The following is a 20,732-nucleotide window of genomic DNA, read 5'->3' as shown; positions in this document are numbered from 1 at the left end:
TGCACTTGTTTAATTCTGCAAACTATTCGCTAGATACGTGTTTTCTAAGACACGATTATTGATGCAGCTTTATATATATATATAACATAGACTTCATGTATACATGCACTTTCTCCATGTGAAAAAATACTTTCGTACATTGTCGGAAAATATCGCTGTCCAATCAGCAACCAAAAACAAAGTCGGGTCTTCTCGGTAATTCTCGGTCCTTTCAGCTGATCGACGTTAGTTGGGTACGGTCAGTGTTGTTGCACATGCTTTAAAAAGTCGAATTTTGTTGGCTCCAAGCATCGTCCGAGGTGAGATTATCGTTTTGCCCGCTCAAAATTAACACAGGGAAAGTAAGAAATGTACTTTATCGAAAGTTTACAAAGCTTACTGAATAATTCCCATACTTGCAGTAGACCTAGCGTCTGCCATCGTCAACGTGTACATTTCTATCCATATTGCACACGTTGACGCCTTTATCGTGATTGTTTCTCTTGCTTGATATTATAATTGCTACTTAACAGAAAATCGGTCACTGCCGCTAAAATAGTGCATGTAGTTAGGGAAGCCATGGAGATTGTAAATTGCATGGTAATAATTGCAATAATTTTTTTTTATTGTGAAAGTCTGTTAAAAAGTGTTTTTATAACATAGTAGTAGTCGATAGTAGTGATCAAACGTCTTCCGTATTTGAAAACGTACATCACGTTTACATCTCATCAGAACACTTGTTTGTTTCTCTTGGAGGGTAGCATGTGACTGCCCCTTAACCTGAACCCTAACTCCAGCCCCCCCCCCCCCAATGTAATTCATAATGCCCCTCCAAATAATTATAAGTAAACCACTACTACTGTGGAATATTTTATTTCCACAGTATTTTATTTTCGGAATTTCAAGCTTTCACTTGCCCAGCTAGGCAGGAACTGCTCCAGATTTTGATTAGTGAAAGCAGAAGCTACCTAATGTGGCTTATGCCTGAATGTTCGACATTTAACTAGTTTTGAAAATAGAACACATTAAGAACAAAGGTTTTTACCTTTAAAAACCAGTGATGTTCATCAAGTTTGTCAGTTTAATTTACATTCAAGAACTGTATACTCCTTGTCTCTGATAACGAATTGGCTGAAGCAAGTTAATCTACTGACATCCTCTGGCCTAGGTAAACCTGGCCCACGTGAAGTATTCTTGTCGAGGCGAAATCCATCAAAGCTGCTAACACCGCTATGAAGGAATTGTTTCTGTGTCCTGCAAACGAAAACGTGGTGACTACAATTTTTATTCTGATGAAATGTGGGCAAAAACTGGACGATCGACTCTTGTAAGTTTAGCAAAGATCTTGGGGGGAAAAAAATGTTTCTGAGAGTAGCATCAGAAGCATGTGAAAACAAAAACAAGATTCATTTGTTACAGCTTTACCAAAGGGTCAACATGGTCAGCCACTTCTCATCAGCCATAAGCTTGATATCAAGGTGCAGCAGTGGAGTCGTGTAAGTGGTGGGGTGATAAAGGAATTGTTATGGCTGCAACACAAGGATTAGTGCAATGAGTCCATAGAACAGTAAACATTAGTAAATCCTGGGCGAAGTCGCTTCTGAAGCAGATGAATTTTGTAAAGAGAAAAGGCACGAAAGAAGTAAAAAAAACTTCCAAGCGATTTTGATATCACATTTGCATTCCTCTAACGATTTAAGAATGTCGTGTCTGAACAGAATATTTGAATGAGTTGATCGTTAATTGCGATCAGGCCAGTGTTCGTTTGGAGAACGAGGAAGTCAGCCAAGTAAATTTTCCACTTCTCACTGGAGTAATGAAGATTCCATTATTCAGAGAAAGTAATTGTCCTACTTCAAAAATCAGCGCACTCTGCTTGGCTGTGGATTTACACAATACTAGTATTGGCCATGAATATTTGGCCTACATCGGAACTGAATGATATTTTGAAATTGTGAATTAATATTGCCAATTTTTTTTACTGTACTGGTATTTGTATGTATAAATATTTATGTAAAGAAAATAAAACTTAATTTCGTCATTTAATAACTTGTTTATTGTTTTAGAGTGTGTGTAGTAACTTAGCATGTTATTCACTATGATCCAATATGGCAGCAAGTTGGCCTCATTAATTATTCATGAGATGTAAACACTTTGTGGTGTTTTTATTTTCATGCTAATTTCCTTACCACGAAAATAAAGTATTCCACAGTATACAATTGAAATTGAGGATGTGTAGTGGCAAGGCAGGGTGATGGTGCTTGAACAAATACATTTGGCTGGCATTTTGCATTGTTACATCTGGCTAAATTATTACGACACACACACAAAAAGATGTCCCAGAGGGACTGTGATAACTATAAAGTTGTCACGAGATCCCGCAAATTATGCATTCAGGCCATGTGGGATTGCATTGACTTCTAATACACTATTTCAATATGATCATAATGCTGCCTTCATGCAAACTTTGTGGTATTCTCATATTATTGCTGATAATAAATGTGTCTTACTGCCTTAAGTTTTAGAGAAAAAATTAGAATTACAAACTTTCTCAGCCATGTATGATAACCGGTGGTGAAGCCCCAATCTAGTATCATTACAACACATGGAAATGCAGTTGTACAATAAACTATGAACACTATTTTTTCCAAAATACACCTGAATAATTGTTGACAACAAAGTCATCTTGATTTTCTGCTCTTTAATTAACATGTTAAAAATGTAGAGACTGTACGTTTGATAATACTACAATGAACTACATGTATGAAGTTTATTTTCTTAGTTGTCCCAATAGGCAAACAGGTTTAATATTCGACATGTAATATTAATTCAATATACATGTATATATCTTACTATATGTTTTCAAATTTTAGGTTGATAATGAAGTCACCAACTTTACCAGGCTCTGCTGGGCCCTCCTGGCTGGGGATTAGAATGTCTTATGAAAAACAAGACACATTTCTCAAGTTATTGGTGTTAGGATCTGCAATGGTACTATGTGAGTTAATAGTGTAATTCAGACATTTTCATCTGTAGTTAGATTCTGATTGTGTTTTCATAGAAACCTACAAGTAAAACTTGTTGGGAAAAGTATTTTTTTAGGCCCTTATCGAAATCACCAAATGTGTTTCATTTGGCCTAACCAAGAGTTTGATATTCTTTGTTTCAGCATTCTCTACACGTCTGTTCTCTGTTTTGCGCTTTGAGAGTGTCATCCATGAATTTGATCCTTATTTCAACTACCGAACAACAAGGTTCCTTGCAGAAGAAGGATTTTATAAATTCCATAATTGGTTTGATGATAGAGCATGGTATCCACTTGGCAGAATTATTGGAGGCACCATTTATCCAGGTATTCAACACTACCAAGAATTCAGAGTTTATCATCGACTGAAATTGCAGCCAAACTTGAGTGGAATTTAGAGTGGTTCTTAGAATATAGTTGTGCAGTGAACTGATGGTTTGTCATTTCTATAACCTACCCAATACAGAGAAACTTTCTGAGCTATATAGTACCCACTCCTTGCATTCTGATTTGTTTGTAGGTTTGATGGTGACCTCTGCAGCATTTTATCATATTTTGCATTTCTTAAACATTACAATTGAGATTCGTAATGTGTGTGTGTTCCTGGCACCTTTCTTTTCTTCCTTGACAACGTTGGTTACCTACCATCTCACCAAGGAGCTGAAGGTAATATACTTTTGTTACTTATCTTAACTGTTATTTGTCAGACAAATGCTTCCATATGTGTTAAGATTATCTAATTCATGGAGCTATGGGCTTGAACATGAAATTATTAAAGAACGGTGGTTTTCACGCTGTGCATGTGTAACATTTTTGTTCATTGATTCTCCCATAATCCAATGCACTCTTCTAATTGAAATCACAAGTAGGAGCTTTGATCTGGGCGCGACATGAACTAATTATTACTGATGAGTCTTGTATTCCTTCCAATCAACAAAGAAATTACCCAGTTAAAATTTGGTAACGTCTCAATTTGTACTATGGTCTATGCAACAGTCAAATCTTCTTTGTCCATGTGAGACCCATATTTCGCTCATGTCTGGTGCAATGACCACTGCCCTTTAATGGGTAACAAGCTAGACAATAAAAAAAAAACAGTTATTATAATAAGTTCTTTATACACTTGTAACCCTGTACCAAATAAATTGATGTGATCCAGACTAAAATTTGATTTAATATTTTATGATGTACTTGTTACAGGATGCAGGTGCAGGTCTGGTAGCTGCTGTAATGATTGCTATTGTACCAGGTTACATATCTCGTTCTGTTGCTGGTTCCTATGACAACGAAGGTATCGCTATCTTCTGTATGTTGTTGACTTACACACTCTGGATCAAAGCTGTCAAGACTGGCTCTCTCTTCTGGGGTACCATGTGTGCCATTGCATACTTTTACATGGTAAGCTTACCTTGTATTTCACTTGTCATCATTAATCAGGAAAGTATTCCTTTTGTACCCTCACCCCAGCCCCCAATTCAATTGTGTTATCCCCCTCTGGATAACTATGGGTGTCCCTAGGAGGGTGTGATAAACTTCTTATTTGGGTAGTGTGAAGACCCCAGTATAATACCATTTCAGTCAACAACCAACCAATGATCAGACATGTTGTTCACGATATAATAACTCTTTATTAATCAGTGTTCTCCACGAGGGGTTTTAACAGGGTGACGCGCCCTGTTATCTGAAATTGGCGCCCTGTTTAAATTGTCAGCGCCCTGTTGTATTTCCTGTGCGCCCTGCATGGTCTCAGACAAAAAATTGTTTACAAAACAGGCCAACACTCATTGTCTTCCAAAATGATTCATTGCGTTCAGGGTAACTGGTTCATTGTTTTAAGGTGCAACTGTGAAAATTCCGGCTTGTTATCGTAGCAGGTCACCGTGAGATGATAAAACCACCGAACAAAAATGTTTTTTCAACACAATTAAAAATGAACATGTGGCCTAGTAAAGTGCATTACCGTACCCACATTTTTACTGCCAGAGTGACGTCAAATATATAAAATCGTTATCGCTACAACCATTTGTTAAAACATAATGTCTATGATTAAAACCAAGACTAGCGGTAGCGGCAACATCGTCACCGCCGAGTCGAACAAAGGCAGCTATGCACTTGCATGATCGGTAAACGACCAACGCAGCCGATGTACCATCACAGACATTGCTGATCACCAAGAAGTCCACATGAATGCTTGCTTGAACACGTAAATGTTTATATTTAAATGTCACTATTTAAAGTTGAATTTTCTTTAAATCGATTTAAAAACCCTGGTAAAAACGGCCATGCTTTCAACTCGCATCATTAGTGGAAGAAATAAATTTACTTGTGTTCTTCTTGGAACAAATATTCTGATTGGTTGTTTTTCGCGTCATTGCGAGGCTTTAGCCAATCAAAAGCACTGTTACATAGTATCAGGGTGCACACAGTAAAATGAACTGTTTTCGGGTCATAGCTGTTTTCAACGAAGCAGACATCAACAAACTTTCGATTTGAATGAAAATTATTCTTTTAAGTATGTATTTTGTTTTTTATACCTAATTCTATTATTTTTGATAGTAACTGTTAACTGCAGATTGAAAATCTTCTATTGTGTACATTTTATTTCGTTTGATCACCTTGCTTTTTGGTGCCATTTATGCAAGTTCTTAATGAACCAATTACGAACGTTTGTGCAACATCATACATTTTATTTTGCTTCGTCCAAATAAATATAAATCATAAATATAAATTTTTGCTAAAAATTAAATAAAGCATGTATGTATCTATTTGGGAAAATAAATTAACAAACTTGTTGCGTCTTTTTCTGGACGTGATCATTACTGGTAAACAACTGATGTCGCCGCGTGATGAATCGTGCAGCTAAAATCAGCTGATTGTACGTGCTGACGTTTACTTAATAATAGCTCTTCAAAATTCTCATTTATTTTGTAATAATAAATATATATTATGCATATGGAATAATATGTAGATAAATAGATTTTTTGGTTTCCATTTTTCAACATCCTTGCCAATGATGCACGTTACAAATGTACCACGCCCACTTCACATTGGCGCGCCCTGTTTAATTTTCAAACCGTGGAGAACCCTGTTAATACCGGGTTAATGGAAACATCGTCTCGCAAGACAATCATAGCATTAGACAACCTAAATACAAGATTACTAGCCCTTAAATGGGCCATGGCTCGTAAATCGTAAGGAGGTTGGCTTTCATTTGGGAGAGCCAATGGAATATTTCCAAATGGTATATTCTAACTGTCCATTGCCATACATGGCTATGTGACATCAAGTAAACCCTGGTTAATCAACTTGACTTAATGAGATATTTAGGAGTTCCTGTAAGAAGTCCTAGTATTCTAAACTAAATAGAAGCCCATATGTTTCCTGGCCTGTATCCTCTGGGAGGGTCAAGTTTCTCTCATTAAACTGTGTGACCAACGCCCATGCATGGACTTGCACTTACACTATTCAGCTCTGAAAAATATCATGACAGAGGGGGATATACAATTAAATTGGGGATCACTGGAGGGTAGGGTTAGTGTTATAGGGTTGGGGGGGCAAAAGGAACTTATTCCATTAATTGTTTGATGCATCAGAAATGACGATACCTTCATCAAGGGGAGTGTGCACTGATTCATCCATATTTTGATAAACTTTGAAGGAAACTTTAAGAGTTTGTCTTTGTTTTTTACACCAGTGCATACACTGACAGGCAAAATACAGCAATATCAAACTAGACAATGATACAACCATGTTGTACAATTACTTTTATAAAGTATTGTTTTGTTTCCAGGTGTCGTCATGGGGAGGATATGTTTTCCTGATCAACTTGATACCATTACATGTCTTAGCATTGATGATTGCTGGTCGTTTTTCACATCGTATCTACGTTGCCTACTGTTCTGTGTATTGCCTTGGAACCATTCTCTCTATGCAGATATCATTTGTTGGTTTTCAACCTATCCAGTCCAGTGAACATATGGCTGTAAGTACATGTTATGCTAATTTCTTACTTTTTAGCTCCGCTGTGACTTTGTCGAGCGGAGCTTATCATACGAGTGATTGTCCGTCGTCGTCCGTGTCAATGTTTTACTTTTTCGACTTCTTCTTGAAAACTACAAGCCTGAATGCTTTGATACTTGATGTATATGTACCTTGGGTAGGTCTCTCTTAGATTTGTTCATTGCATGATGATATCTTCAATTCTCTAATTTTGGTGAATATTTTTGTCATTTTTGGTAAAAAGTGATATTTTCGACTTCTTGTTAAAAACCGCAAGTGCAATTGCTTTGATATTACATCTATAGGTACTACATGTGGACCTCTCTCAGATTTGTTCATTTTGTAATGATATCTTTAATTCTCTAATTTTGGTGAATATTTTTGTCATTTTTGGTAAAAAGTGATATAAGTCCGATTGCTATACATGCTATACATTTTTACCTTGCCCGTACCATCAAAGATGGAAGGGAAAGGTAAATTGAGGGAAAATTTTTGTCCGGCGTTGTCATTGTTGTCGTCGTCGTCATCGTTAATAATTGTTATTGTGTGCATAATAACTTTACTAATTCTATTCCAAACTTTATCAAACTTGGTCACCTTATTCATCAGTATAAAATCTTCCCTGAGTTTGAACAACAGATGTCCTGTATGAAAATATCATGCAAAAATTGAGAAAATCTGATAAAATATTTTGACTGTTTCTACTTGACTGATCACTGGTGATACACATCAAAGGTCACTGATCTCAGTGGAAATATGCATTGTTGTATGTGTTCAATGAAGCAAATCATTTATCTTGTAATAATATCCTTGGTAATGTATCTCAGAATCCCATACTGGGTTTCAAAACCAACTCGTGGAGAGATTGCACAGTCTGATACACATTTGCAAACCTACCAATAAAATCTTTACAGAAAACAAGATGTCAGAAAATCAATATAAGCACTCCTATGAACTGGGTGCCTATCAAATCAAAAACAATACATAAAAAATACATTAAAAGCAAAACATTTCATCCACATTTTAAAAAGAAAATTATTCTAAAATATATGTATTCTGTATTTGACAAATGAAAACTCACAGGAATATGTTTCAGCTATTAGAACAGAATGATAGAGTTTTTATAATACTAGTTTAAAAACGCACTTCAAAGATTGCAGTGTTTGAAGATGTAGATTCTCAGGAGGCAACAGTACTGTTGACTTCTCCCTCCACTGGACACCAACTATTTAAGTTGATTTGCATACAAAGCAAAGCTTGCAACATGATAGCTATTCATAAAGGGTGTGTTTTTTTACTTTTCATATAATACAGTAGTCACACAATGAGGCAGTTCATATTTGTCTCAGTGAATCATTAATTTTTGACAGACACCTGTACAAAATACTTTGGACTAAAGCCAGCTAAATTTGTCTGTTATCTTGCATGTTTTATGAATCTATTCACATCTAAATGCAGCACTTTTTTTTTGCAATGAGACATTTGTTTTTATTCTAAAATATCTGAATTACTTTGAATAAAGCTGGAAATTATGTTCCTTAAAATAATTAAACAAATAAGGCACCAATGTTTTGTAAGATATTTACATTGTTTAAGGACATTCGGTAGACTGATTCCCCACTGTTGGTTCAACCCCAAAACTTGTTTGTATTCAAAATTAATTATGACAATGCATATTTATATTGAAACAAACTATGATAAAGGGAATTATATTATATAACAAAGGGCAAGGTCACCAGAGTTCAACTATGTTTATATATATATTGTTAATTTTCTAATGATATCTTCAGTTCTTTAATTGTAATGTGCATTGCTAACAGCAGAGCTATCTCAGCCGACAATGGATTCTAATTTTGGAGCCAACAGACAAAATTTGAGTCAATTTTCAGTTTTTACTCAAAATTTGGCTGTTTTTGTTCAAATTTTCTCTTTTGTGAATTTGTATGATACATCTGTAAATACATCAGTTTAACGCATAAAACTCATAACTCAATATATCGATATATATACTTTTTGCTCAAAACTGTAGTTTACTGGTTTTTCATTGAAAATACACCTGTTCTATGACAATACTATATAAAAATTGTTATTCCTGTATTTATCTGCAGCTTTTATGTGTAGTTGTCTTTTTGTAAACACAGCATTTTTAACTTATTCAAACTTTCAAAACAATATAAGTTATGACGTAATATAGTGTATGCTGTCCTTATCCATAAAATCGGTTAACTAAATTTATATCTTCACCACCACCACCACCATGACTGTTGGCATACAAACTGTCTACTGTCCTGAATTTTAAGCAATTACATAAATATTTATGATTCACTGTATTTTTGTTCAGGCCTTAGGTGTGTTTGGATTATGTCAAATACATGCATTCATTGACTATGTTAGATCTCGCCTGTCTAAAGAATACTTTGAGATATTGTTCCGTACATTGGTATTGGTAGCTGCTCTGATTGTTACTGCTGTTGGTGCTGTCTTGACTGCCACTGGAAGTATCCTTTATATTGTACCAGAGCTTTTGGACTCTGAACGTACTCAGGGACATGTTGGGGGTCTCACCTTTGATAAACATTTTAATTACCCAGCAGCCCTTTTAACTTATTGTCTTCAGCTACAATATACGGATACCTGTTGTTATAATGTTGGTTTTCAAGAATTCACTGGTCAGATGAAAACAGTCAATGAAACCTGTTCAAGCACCTGTTGATTTATTGACAATGATCTAAAATCAGAACTGATATTAAAGAGAGAGGGATGTCACCTGTTGATTTATTGACAATGATCTAAAATCAGAACTGATATTAAAGCGAGAGGGATGTCACCTGTGCACGTGTAGGAATCTAGTCCCAAGTGACGATAACAATAAACGCTAAAAATGCAATGGCTCATGGGTAGACGCTTGTTAGTAAACAATGACACGATATGGCCGTCTGACGCATGCGTAGGTGACGACTCCCTGCTTTAAAGGACTTGAGCATTCTCATCACAAAGAGTAATAGATTACTTGATTGGATCTTTTCTCCCATATCTGCCCTTAGAACTAAATTTTCCAGATCAGTAATTGGGAAACTTTCTGTTGATTTACACAAATAAGGAATAAATAAATAGTCCCTGCTACATTTGAGAGAACACAACACAACAGTACATTTGAATATTTGCTTAACTTGATGTCTAGAAATCTCGCCATGGACCGGACGTTTCTATTCTTTATTGGATCCCTCCTATGCCAAGAATAACATCCCTATTATTGCATCTGTATCAGAACATCAACCGACAACATGGAGCTCCTTCTACTTTGATTTGCAAATGTTGGTTTTTATGTTTCCAGGTAAGGTTTCATGATTTTGACACTTATTATTACGATGTTTATGGACTGTCACCATAACAACAACAACAACAATATAATACGTAACATATTCTCACAATGCAATCAATAAATGTCATGTCTTAAGTTGTATTGTCTGCTAAATCTTGACATGTCAAGTGATAAGTGTACTGTAATTATAAGCTATGATATTCACAATATATCTGTATCAGAAGCTAATAACTAAACATCACTGAGTAGTTCTCAGCATTTTGTTGTTTTCAGCGTCTTATGTGTCATTAAGTCAAAATGATTTTTCAGCATCTTAGTGTGTCAAGTCACAATGAGTTTTCAGCATCTTAGGGAGGTATCAAGTCACCGAGTTTTCAGTGTCTTAGGATGTCATCAAGTCACTGAGGTTTCAGTGTCTTAGGGTGTCATTAAGTTACTATATGTTTTCAGCGTCTTAGGGTGTCATCAAGTCACTGAGGTTTCAGTGTCTTAGGGTGTCATCAAGTTACTATGAGTTTTCAGCATCTTAGGGTGTCATCAAATCACTGTGAACAACAATGCATCAACTGAATATTCTGAACATTTCAGTGTCTTAGGGTGTCATTAAGTTACTATATGTTTTCAGCGTCTTAGGGTGTCATCAAGTCACTGAGGTTTCAGTGTCTTAGGGTGTCATTAAGTTACTATATGTTTTCAGCACCTTAGGGTGTCATCAAGTCACAATGAGTTTTCAGCATCTTAGGGTGTCATCAAGTCACAATGAGTTTTCAGCATCTTAGGGTGTCATCAAGTCACTGAGGTTTCAGTGTCTTAGGGTGTCATCAAGTTACTATGAGGTTTCAGTGTCTTAGGGTGTCATCAAGTCACAATGAGTTTTCAGCACCTTAGGGTGTCATCAAGTCACAATGAGTTTTCAGCATCTTAGGGTGTCATCAAGTCACAATGAGTTTTCAGCATCTTAGGGTGTCATCAAGTCACAATGAGTTTTCAGCATCTTAGGATGTCATCAAATCACTATGAACAACAATGCATCAACTGAATATTTTATATGACAAATGATTTAATAAATAAATTGTAATATTTCAGCTTCCTATGTGATTTTTGGCCAAGTTACTCAAAGTTGAAAAGGCTTTCAAAAGTTTTTCTGACAATACAACTTTAATCAACCCTTTGCATTATAATTTTTTTTTTTGTATTTTTAGTTGGGATGTATTACTGCTTTAGCAAGTTGACAGATGCTAATATCTTTATCATCATGTACGGTATTACAAGTCTTTACTTCTCAGTAAGTATACGTAGTGTCAGTAAACATCAATTCATACTCACTACTGTTCATTCTTAAACTAAACCTGTGTATAACAATTCAGTAACAATTCAGTAAAAATAGATTCATACAAAACACCAAAAAAGTCTTTATAGTGAAAATTAATTCCAGCTCAAATAAAGTATTTTACAGTATATACAGGTTTATTTGACCAAGTGTGCATCAATTGCATAGCTCTTTATATAAAAGTAACACAGGTTTGACTGTATGTTCATCATTCTTTTATTGATTTGCAGGGTGTTATGGTGCGTCTTATGTTGGTCTTAGCACCAGTCATGTGTATTCTAGCTGGTATTGGAGTCTCCTCTGTACTCAGCAACTACATGAAAAATTTGGACATGTCGCGTCGTGAAAAGAAATCCAAGAAAGCAGACACAAGCTACCCACTGAAGAACGAAATTGCTACGGCTGTAATTCTGTTAATGTCTTTGTTCTTAATGACCTACACCTTTCATTGTACCTGGGTAACATCAGAAGCCTACTCTTCGCCATCTATCGTGTTGTCGGCTCGAGCTGCTGATGGTGGACGTATCATATTTGATGACTTCCGTGAATCGTACTACTGGCTACGTCATAACACCCCTGAAGATGCTAAGATAATGTCGTGGTGGGATTATGGTTATCAAATCACGGCTATGGCTAATCGGACAATACTGGTTGATAATAACACTTGGAATAATACGCATATATCTAGAGTTGGACAGGTATGAGATAATGTGCTTCCTCAGTATTGATCAATATTGTAACTAACACACTGAATGTTACTCATGCGATTTAAGCATGCTAGTTGTGTGATTTTAAATATGTAGATTTTTAAGCATGTATGCAAATAGCATGCCAGTTGCTATGACTCCCAAAAGGAATCACTTGACGTAATTCTGTACTCAGGCCAAATAATATAAAATCTTTATTTCTCTGCAATTGAGCTTCTATGTAGTGAATCACTCTTAGTATTATGTTAAAGCATTGTTATGTTCTAGCGATAATCTAAGAGTATAACTCATTAGGATACCACAGCTTACTATCTGAAAATAATATAAATAATGTTAAATCAAGTTTTGTTTGTATCTGAATTGTCAACGCTGAGAATTGGAAAGATTTATAAGTACATGTACCACTGATTGCTAAAAACGTGTCACAGGCTTTCTCTATATTATTACTAGAGGGCGCTGTCCTTGTCTAAAATGTACTGTTCTCATGTGTTGAATATTATGGTTTTCCTTTTAGGCAATGGCTTCGACAGAAGAGAAAGCGTATGAAATAATGCGCGAGTTGGATGTGGATTATGTACTTGTTATCTTTGGTGGATTAACTGGATATTCATCTGATGGTAAGATATCCATTATCTCTGACTCTGTCAAAATTGTAGTTACACAACACTAATTTTAGTTAGTGTTCGCTTGGTTTGTATCACAGCCCACCTACTTCAGCTACTTAATGAGACAAGCGACAATGCCATTTTACAGTGTCACAGGCTCCATCAAGTAAATGACAAAGAAAAAATAAAGTCTGATCTTGTTTCCATGAAAATTGTAACCGTTTTTATCACATAACAAAAAAACACTGATTGTTTGGAAAGAGTTCCTTGAGGCTCCCCAATTCCTAATAACACTCTAGCCCTCTAATGTAATTTTGTATGCCCCTCAAGATAAATAAACATGTCCTGAAAAAGGCATATATAATGAAAATGAGAGGGGTTAGAGTTAGTTATTGGGGAGGGGCCCTAAGAAACTCTTGTTAGTTGTTTTGGTGGATCAAGCTATTTAAACAAGATTAACCTCTTATATTCAGATAAATCAATCAATAAGCTCACTAAAAAGTACATACTGTAAAATACTTTATTTTCGCTGGAATTAATTTTCGCTGAAAAGGCTTTTTGGGCATTTTGTATGGAATTTATTTTCACTGATTTTTGATGAGTTTAATGTGAAATATAGGAAAAAAAGTATATTCGCTGGATTTTATTTTCACGTAATCATCCCTTCAGCGAAAATAGCGAAAATGAATTCCAAGCGAAAATAAAGTATTCTACAGTACATTTAAACCCGCAGTGGGCCCTCAAAGCTGAAATGACGTGCCACTCATGCCAACTAATATTGGCACAATAGAGAACTGTATAATAATAGTGTTCTTATAGTTACGGAATTTGATAAATTGGAATTAATATTTTATAACAAAATGAGTGTAAAAACCAAGAAAATCATGGGTCATTACATTTTAGTTTGTCGCCTATATTTTTGCATACAATTTAATTTTTTTTCTTTAAGATAGAACTTTCCAGCAGTCAACAAGCTGTCTGAAGTTGATGGCGAGAGAACTGCCATTTTGACACGGGATGCCTAAAAAATAAGTCTGCTCGCGAATAAGCAAATTACATTTGTTTTACATTAAAATCTATAAAGAATTTACACCCACATCTTTAACCTTTTGAGCGACAAATTTTTGACTCCCGTGTGCGAAGCACAAAAAGTGAGTCTTTGCAGTTAGTGTGTCTGTATGTGTGTCTGTGTGTGTGTCCGTCTGTTCCACTGATATCTCAAGAACCATACATCAGCTTTTGATGAAACTTGGTGCATAGATGCTCTGGGCCAATGCGCAGATTTGATTAGGTTTTGGTAAAAATCCATGCATATTAATTACCTAATTTGCATGATAATTAGCTGATTTTTAGCTTTTCCATCACTGTTCCACTGATATCTAAAGAACCACTCATTGGATTTTGATGAAACTTGACACACAGATGCTCCAAACTAATGCGCAGATTTGATTAGTTTTGGGTAAAAATCTTTCCAATATTAATTACCTAATTTGCATAATGATTAATCAATTTTCGGCTTTTCCACTGATATCTCCAGTACTAATCATCACATTTCAATAAAGACACTGCACAAACCTCATAGTTTTTAGGGTAATATCAGTATATATTAATTAGCTAATTTGCATAATTAATTAATTTTCAGCTTTTGATATTTCAAGTAGTAATCATCACATTTCAATGAAACTTGGTACATAGATGTCATAGGACACTGCACAGACCTGATAGTTTTTAGGGTAATATGAGTACATATTAATTTCCTAATTTGCATAATTAATTAATTTTCAACTTTTGATATTTCAAGTAGTAATCATCCCATTTCAATGAAATTTGGTACATAGATGTCATAGGACACTGCACAGACCTGATAGTTTTTAGGGCAATATCAGTATATATTAATTAGCTAATTTGCATAATTAATTAATTTTCAGATTTTGATATTTCAAGTAGTAATCATCACATTTCAATGACACTTGGTACATAGATGTCATAAGACACTGCACAGACCTGATAGTTTTTAGGGTAATATGAGTACATATTAATTACCTAATTTGCATAATTAATTAATTTTCAGTAGTAATCATCATATTTCAATGAGACTTGCTACTTAGATCTTCTAGGATTATGCAGAGACCTGATTAGTTTGCATACTTGTTTTCATCTTCTAATTGTGACTAAATGACTACAAATAGACCCAGGAAAGTATATATTTTTAGAATCGCCAGACTTCAAGCTTTTCACAAGTGTATCTTGCATACCCGTATCTGCATTCTACGACACGTTACTCAATTAAAGGTGAAAAATTACTTTTTCTGTAAAAAAAATAATTACGCATTTACGCTGGCGATAAGAAGTATTTTTTTTACTTTTCTTAGTTGTTCAATAGTCTGGTAAATTGAATGTGTCTGGTCAGTTTTATTCAAGCAACGCGTTTTAAAAAATAGTGTGCTGAATTTCAATTACTGTTTTAGTCACATTGCCCCCAACTCAAACCACAACTCGTTGGTAAATAATCGATGAAATAGTTTGCCTGGACACATTCAAGTTTCTCTCATTGTCACCTTAAAGCTGTGAAAATTTGGTGTTAATCCGACGACAATAAGTATACGCTATTTTTTGTTAAAGACCTTGTATTTTGAAAAACATAAACTACTAGAAAACGTCCATGAAGTAACAGCAAAGATTTTCAAGCTTGTTTATCGGCACAATCAATTTGTTTTCCCATCAAGGTCTGTTTTACCATGTGTAGGGGCATCCAAATGTGTAAGGCTATTAGAAACCAAAAAAAATAAAGGAATGGGATAGCTATCATTGGATAAATTCGACATATGAAAACACCAAAATCAATGATTTTTTTCAGTGGCTGTGTGACCTTGTGTCTGACACATTCATATGCAAATGACTAATCTGTGAAACAAACAGGGGCGGAGACAAACCACTCAAATGTTTGGAAACACTCATTGTGTGTCAGAAAGCTACTGATAACACATCCTAACATTGCTTTGTCTTGAGTTTATCTTTGAAACTTATAGGCACACAGATTAAACCTGTGTTGTTGATTTTGGAAAACACTACTGAGGCTGCCTTGCTTCCCTTCAGAAAATCTACATTTTAACCAACTTACATGACATTCTATGTTATGTTGACTTTATCATATGAAAGTTATATATAGTGCAATTCATCAATTAATAAATAAATGTGAAAATCGTAATTTTCAACACAAATAAGTCTCGCTACCTTAATTGGATATTAATTACCTAATTTGCATAATGTTCCACTGATATATAAAGAACCACAAATTGGATTTTAATGAAACTTTTAAAGAGAACTATGCAGAAACCCAATTAGTTTTTGGTAAATATTTATGCTTATTAATCACCTAATTAATATAATTAATTAACACTGATATCTCAATTACTGATCATCACAGTTGAATAAAATTTGGTACATAAATGCTCTAGGACAATAGACAGGCCTGATTAATTTTGGGTTAAAATTTGTTCATATTAATTCTCTAATTAGCATAATAATTCATAATTTTTATGTTCTGTTCTGTTCATATTAGTTACCTGATTTACATAATTAGTTTTCAGCTTTTCCATCAATATCTCATGTACAAGTAATTTTGAATTAATTTGTAATGTGTCTTCAATACTCTCAGCACACGGGAGTTCTTTCTAAGCTTTCTTTGATTGGTAGATTTTTCCACTTTTATGTATTTTTTTTGATAATTTTTGGACCACATGTACATAATTTCCTATTGACTGCATATCTTGATCCAAATTTTAGTAAAAATTGAGAAAAACTTAAGATTTATGAATGGTGACAAATATTAACTTTGGCGCTCTTCGGGTCGAATCATGATTTTGTTCAATGCTCTAACACATGACTACCCACCCCGTCACTAAAGAAAACAAGTTTCAATTCCTTTAACATTCGCATGTATTGGAATATTTTCACTTGTATCATTTGTTCTTAGATATCAACAAGTTTTTATGGATGGTTCGTATCGGTGGAAGTACTGAGAGAGGGGAACACATCAAAGAACACGATTACTACACACCCACTGGTGAATTCAGAGTTGACAGAGAAGGCTCCTCTACATTACTCAATTGTTTAATGTACAAAATGTGCTACTATAGATTTGGACAAGTGTACACTGAAGCAGGTAAGTAGTCAAGATGTATGAAATTGGATTCTCTCCAGAATATTGGGGTAATGGGTCTCCTTACTCTCTATATTCTAGGTTTATATAGTAGCATTTGATCTTAGCTGAACTATAACTTCTCCCACCAATTAATAGGACATTATATCACTAGTGTAATAATACGGTTGTGGCCAAGCATGCAAAGTTTGGCCTGTTTCATTTAAAGGCTATCTTAAATAGTTCTCTTGACTGGTGCTTCGTGTTTAGACAGTCCATCCATGTTGGGGCTATGTGCTATCATCACCAGATGGGATTACTATTGTTGTGCAAAAAGCGAATACTGTTCAAATTAATATGTACGTTCTGTGAAATTTAATTTTGAAACCAAACAGGCAAAATATGAATTGATAGTAATAAATGTTGTTCATATTTATAAGACTATCAAATCTTTTCAATCTGCATGCAGAAAGGTGATATCTTCAAAATTATGGATGATTATCCTACTAGAAGCAAATTCCAAACAGCCGATTCAATTTTGTTGGTGAAATCTGTAAATGAGTGCCCTGTCTGGCAGATATGATTTCTTTTGTTTTTTCACAAATTCTACATTCTTGAAGAATTACACTGATATATGGTATTCTGAACACGCTTGTTTCATCTACAAAAATCGGACCTTTGATATTCTTGTCTATAGAGTTTAAGAAATTCTTTGTAATGTGTTAACTACTTGGTTATTATTTTGAGCGGCTGATATTGATTTACAGGGAGGCTCTGTCTGCTTCATTTCATTCTCTTAATAGGATTCAGTCAGAATACGTCATTCCATTCTCCTTCAGGTCTGCTTCATTTCATTCTCTTAATAGGATTCAGTCAGAATACGTCATTCCATTCTCCTTCAGGTCTGCTTCATTCTATGCTTTTCAATAAGAGTCAGTTTGTGTCATTTCACTCCTAAATTAAATTTTTTTTTTGATCTGAACTTTACAAACCTGAGTTTTTTCTCTTCCCACGAATGATAACAATTCCTCGCACAACACAAAGTAGAGTACTATGATTTAAATTACAATAGATTAAGAATTGGAAAGGTTATATAATACAGAAAGGAATGATGTAGACCATCTACTGTCTAAACTTCACATCAAGTTTCTTCTTCAGACTTGCTAAAAAATTCTTCTGGTCTTGAATGCTGAATTATTAGTACCCGTTAACAAATTAAGTCCCCAAGACACCATAAGATACATTATATCAAATCTGGCAATACGCTGAAATTATTGAATCCACAGACACCATGGTGTAGTTATAGATAGGTTTTTCAATGACAGGTTTGGATTCCATATCCATTTTGTTAAATTATATGTAATAATTTACTTCTTTCTTTTCAGGTAAACCTACAGGTTATGATCGTGTACGTAATGCTGAAATTGGCAACAAAGACTTTGAATTGGATGTGTTAGAAGAAGCATATACAACAGAGCATTGGCTTGTTCGTATCTACAGAGTCAAAGATTTGGAAAACAGAGGCATTTAAATATCAAAAAAAATCATTCATACAATTGTTAATCACTTTAGCTGTTTAGATAAAACAATGTTACAACATTACTGTACATGATGAGTCTACTGAAATTTTACACTAAATTATTTGTAATTGGTATTAGGTGGGCAATAAGTGCAGTGTTAACACATTATCTGCTGAAAGTCCCTATCGACAATAAAGTTGATTAAAAAATGGCGTCAACAGGTGGTGTTTTTCATGGTCCTTTTCATTAGACAAAAAAAAAATAGATTTTGCTTCTTCTCATAGGGAAAATTAAAAAATGATGTGGTGATATGGTTTCAGCATTTATTTTTGTGGGTTTTTTTAAGATTATTCAATGCCACAACAACGAGATAATGTTTCAGATTTATTAGATAATGCTTTCAAATACATGCATTTAAGGTTGACTTAGATTCACAAATCATCCCCTGAAACACAAAACATTTCCTCTATTCTGTCGTTATGCGAAATAAATAAAATGTCAGGTGCGACTTTCAAACTGATGCACGCAATGACTAGAAGCAAAACCTTTTTTTTTTTTGGATCGTACCAATACTATCGTAAACTCAGCGACTTTGTTACATACGAAGAATGCCAAGGTAAAATTTATATTTTTTTGCTGATATATATTAGACAAGGGTCTAATGTGACCATTATGTTTAAATTATTGAAACAGTCTGTGTTGTTTCTTTAATAGTACATTTTGTATCTGTTTTGTCCAAATATTCAGTTACTTATAGCAATCCTGATTTTTTCATAGGTCTCACTCCAGTAATTGAAAATAAAATACTTTGTCTGTTAATATTGCTACATTTATAGTCTCATTTATGCTCAATAAAATTTAATGAAATACACTAAAACCATTATTTTTAATGTCTTCTGATGATGACAGACTTCCAACTGGCATTCTGATGCGAGTTTCAAGGACAGGTTTAGAGAATAAAGACACCGCACTGCCCTTTATACTGTGATAATGGAGCAATGTTAGGGATGTGCATAATAATTGGTAGTCCAGTCTTAAGGCAAACATTCTCTTCAGTTATAATGTATCAAAATGTTTTATATACATGCTGTGTTAGCTTGGAGATGAAGAAATTGACGGTGTGATTAGGGTGTTGTAGATGCTTGTATTTCAGTTGTGCGTGGAACATTCTTAACATACAAAAACACGTTCACGCTATTTTCTAGATGAAAATAACCAGGATCTCTTAACGTGAATGAATCAGTTTTTGTTTAAACTATCATTACACATGTGAGAGTTTGTTTTTTTATGTTTGTGTATTGACCTCAAGCACGTCTGATAACATCTGCAAAGGGTACTTATCAACCAATGAGAAGGTGGCATTTCAAATAATGGGCAGCGAACAGTATTATCCTGCGCTGATTAGAGTACTATTTAACTACTCTTGATACCAGGCTAATTAACATTTTGTTGCAGCCGCTGTGGTCCCGTTTTGTACAAACTAATTTCTGTAAGCAGCATTCAATAATGTTTGGTTTGGTCTGACTTAAAATTAGAGTAAAAATACAAGAGTTGTGCAAAAATCTTATCAATTAGATTGGAGTATTCCAAATGAAACGTCCTTTGTTTCATGCGGTTTCTGGGTCAGAGATTAACAAAAGTTGACTTGTAAAGTTTTAGTTCACAGCTGTGTAAGCAATGTAATATCCAGTGATTCATTGAGCTGTCACTTTTCATGCCTCTGTCATTTTGAGTATACAAATTTGATGAATAAAAAGTCTGTGCTTCATCCCTGTATATTTTAATCTAACACACCCCTCCCAATATGCCTTGTGTAACACAACCCTCCCAATATGCCTTGTGTAACACACCCCTCCCAATATGCCCTGTGTAACACACCCCTCCCAATATGCCCTGTGTAACACACCCCTCCCAATATGCCCTGTGTAACACACCCCTCCCAATATGCCTTGCGTAACACACCCCTCCCAATATGCCTTGTGTAACACACCCCTCCCAATATGCCTTGTGTAACACACCCCTCCCAATATGCCTTGTGTAACACAACCCTCCCAATATGCCTTGTGTAACACACCCCTCCCAATATGCCCTGTGTAACACACCC

The 20,732-nt window shown here is 34.8% G+C and overlaps 1 protein-coding gene across 1 annotated transcript; it reads left to right on the top strand.

Annotated features, from left to right (window-relative positions):
- The first annotated feature begins 210 nt into the window (after window positions 1–210).
- On the top strand, window positions 211–18,846 carry LOC100375339 (dolichyl-diphosphooligosaccharide--protein glycosyltransferase subunit STT3A). The gene is made up of 13 exons (XM_085508133.1): window positions 211–299; window positions 2,853–2,977; window positions 3,149–3,331; window positions 3,525–3,670; window positions 4,205–4,402; window positions 6,795–6,986; window positions 9,345–9,501; window positions 10,185–10,337; window positions 11,528–11,610; window positions 11,886–12,353; window positions 12,877–12,979; window positions 16,944–17,132; window positions 18,494–18,846. Exons 2-13 carry the CDS (start codon window positions 2,860–2,862, stop codon window positions 18,637–18,639), a joined length of 2,136 nt encoding a protein of 711 aa, XP_085364259.1. The 5' UTR covers window positions 211–299; window positions 2,853–2,859; the 3' UTR covers window positions 18,640–18,846.
- The last annotated feature ends 1,886 nt before the right edge of the window (window positions 18,847–20,732 follow it).

This window comes from Saccoglossus kowalevskii, chromosome 14 (assembly GCF_978046115.1).
Source record: "Saccoglossus kowalevskii chromosome 14, keSacKowa6.1, whole genome shotgun sequence".
NCBI lineage: Eukaryota > Metazoa > Hemichordata > Enteropneusta > Harrimaniidae > Saccoglossus > Saccoglossus kowalevskii.
Note: the sequence above shows the minus strand (reverse complement) of the source record. Positions and strands in the feature narration are given on the sequence as shown.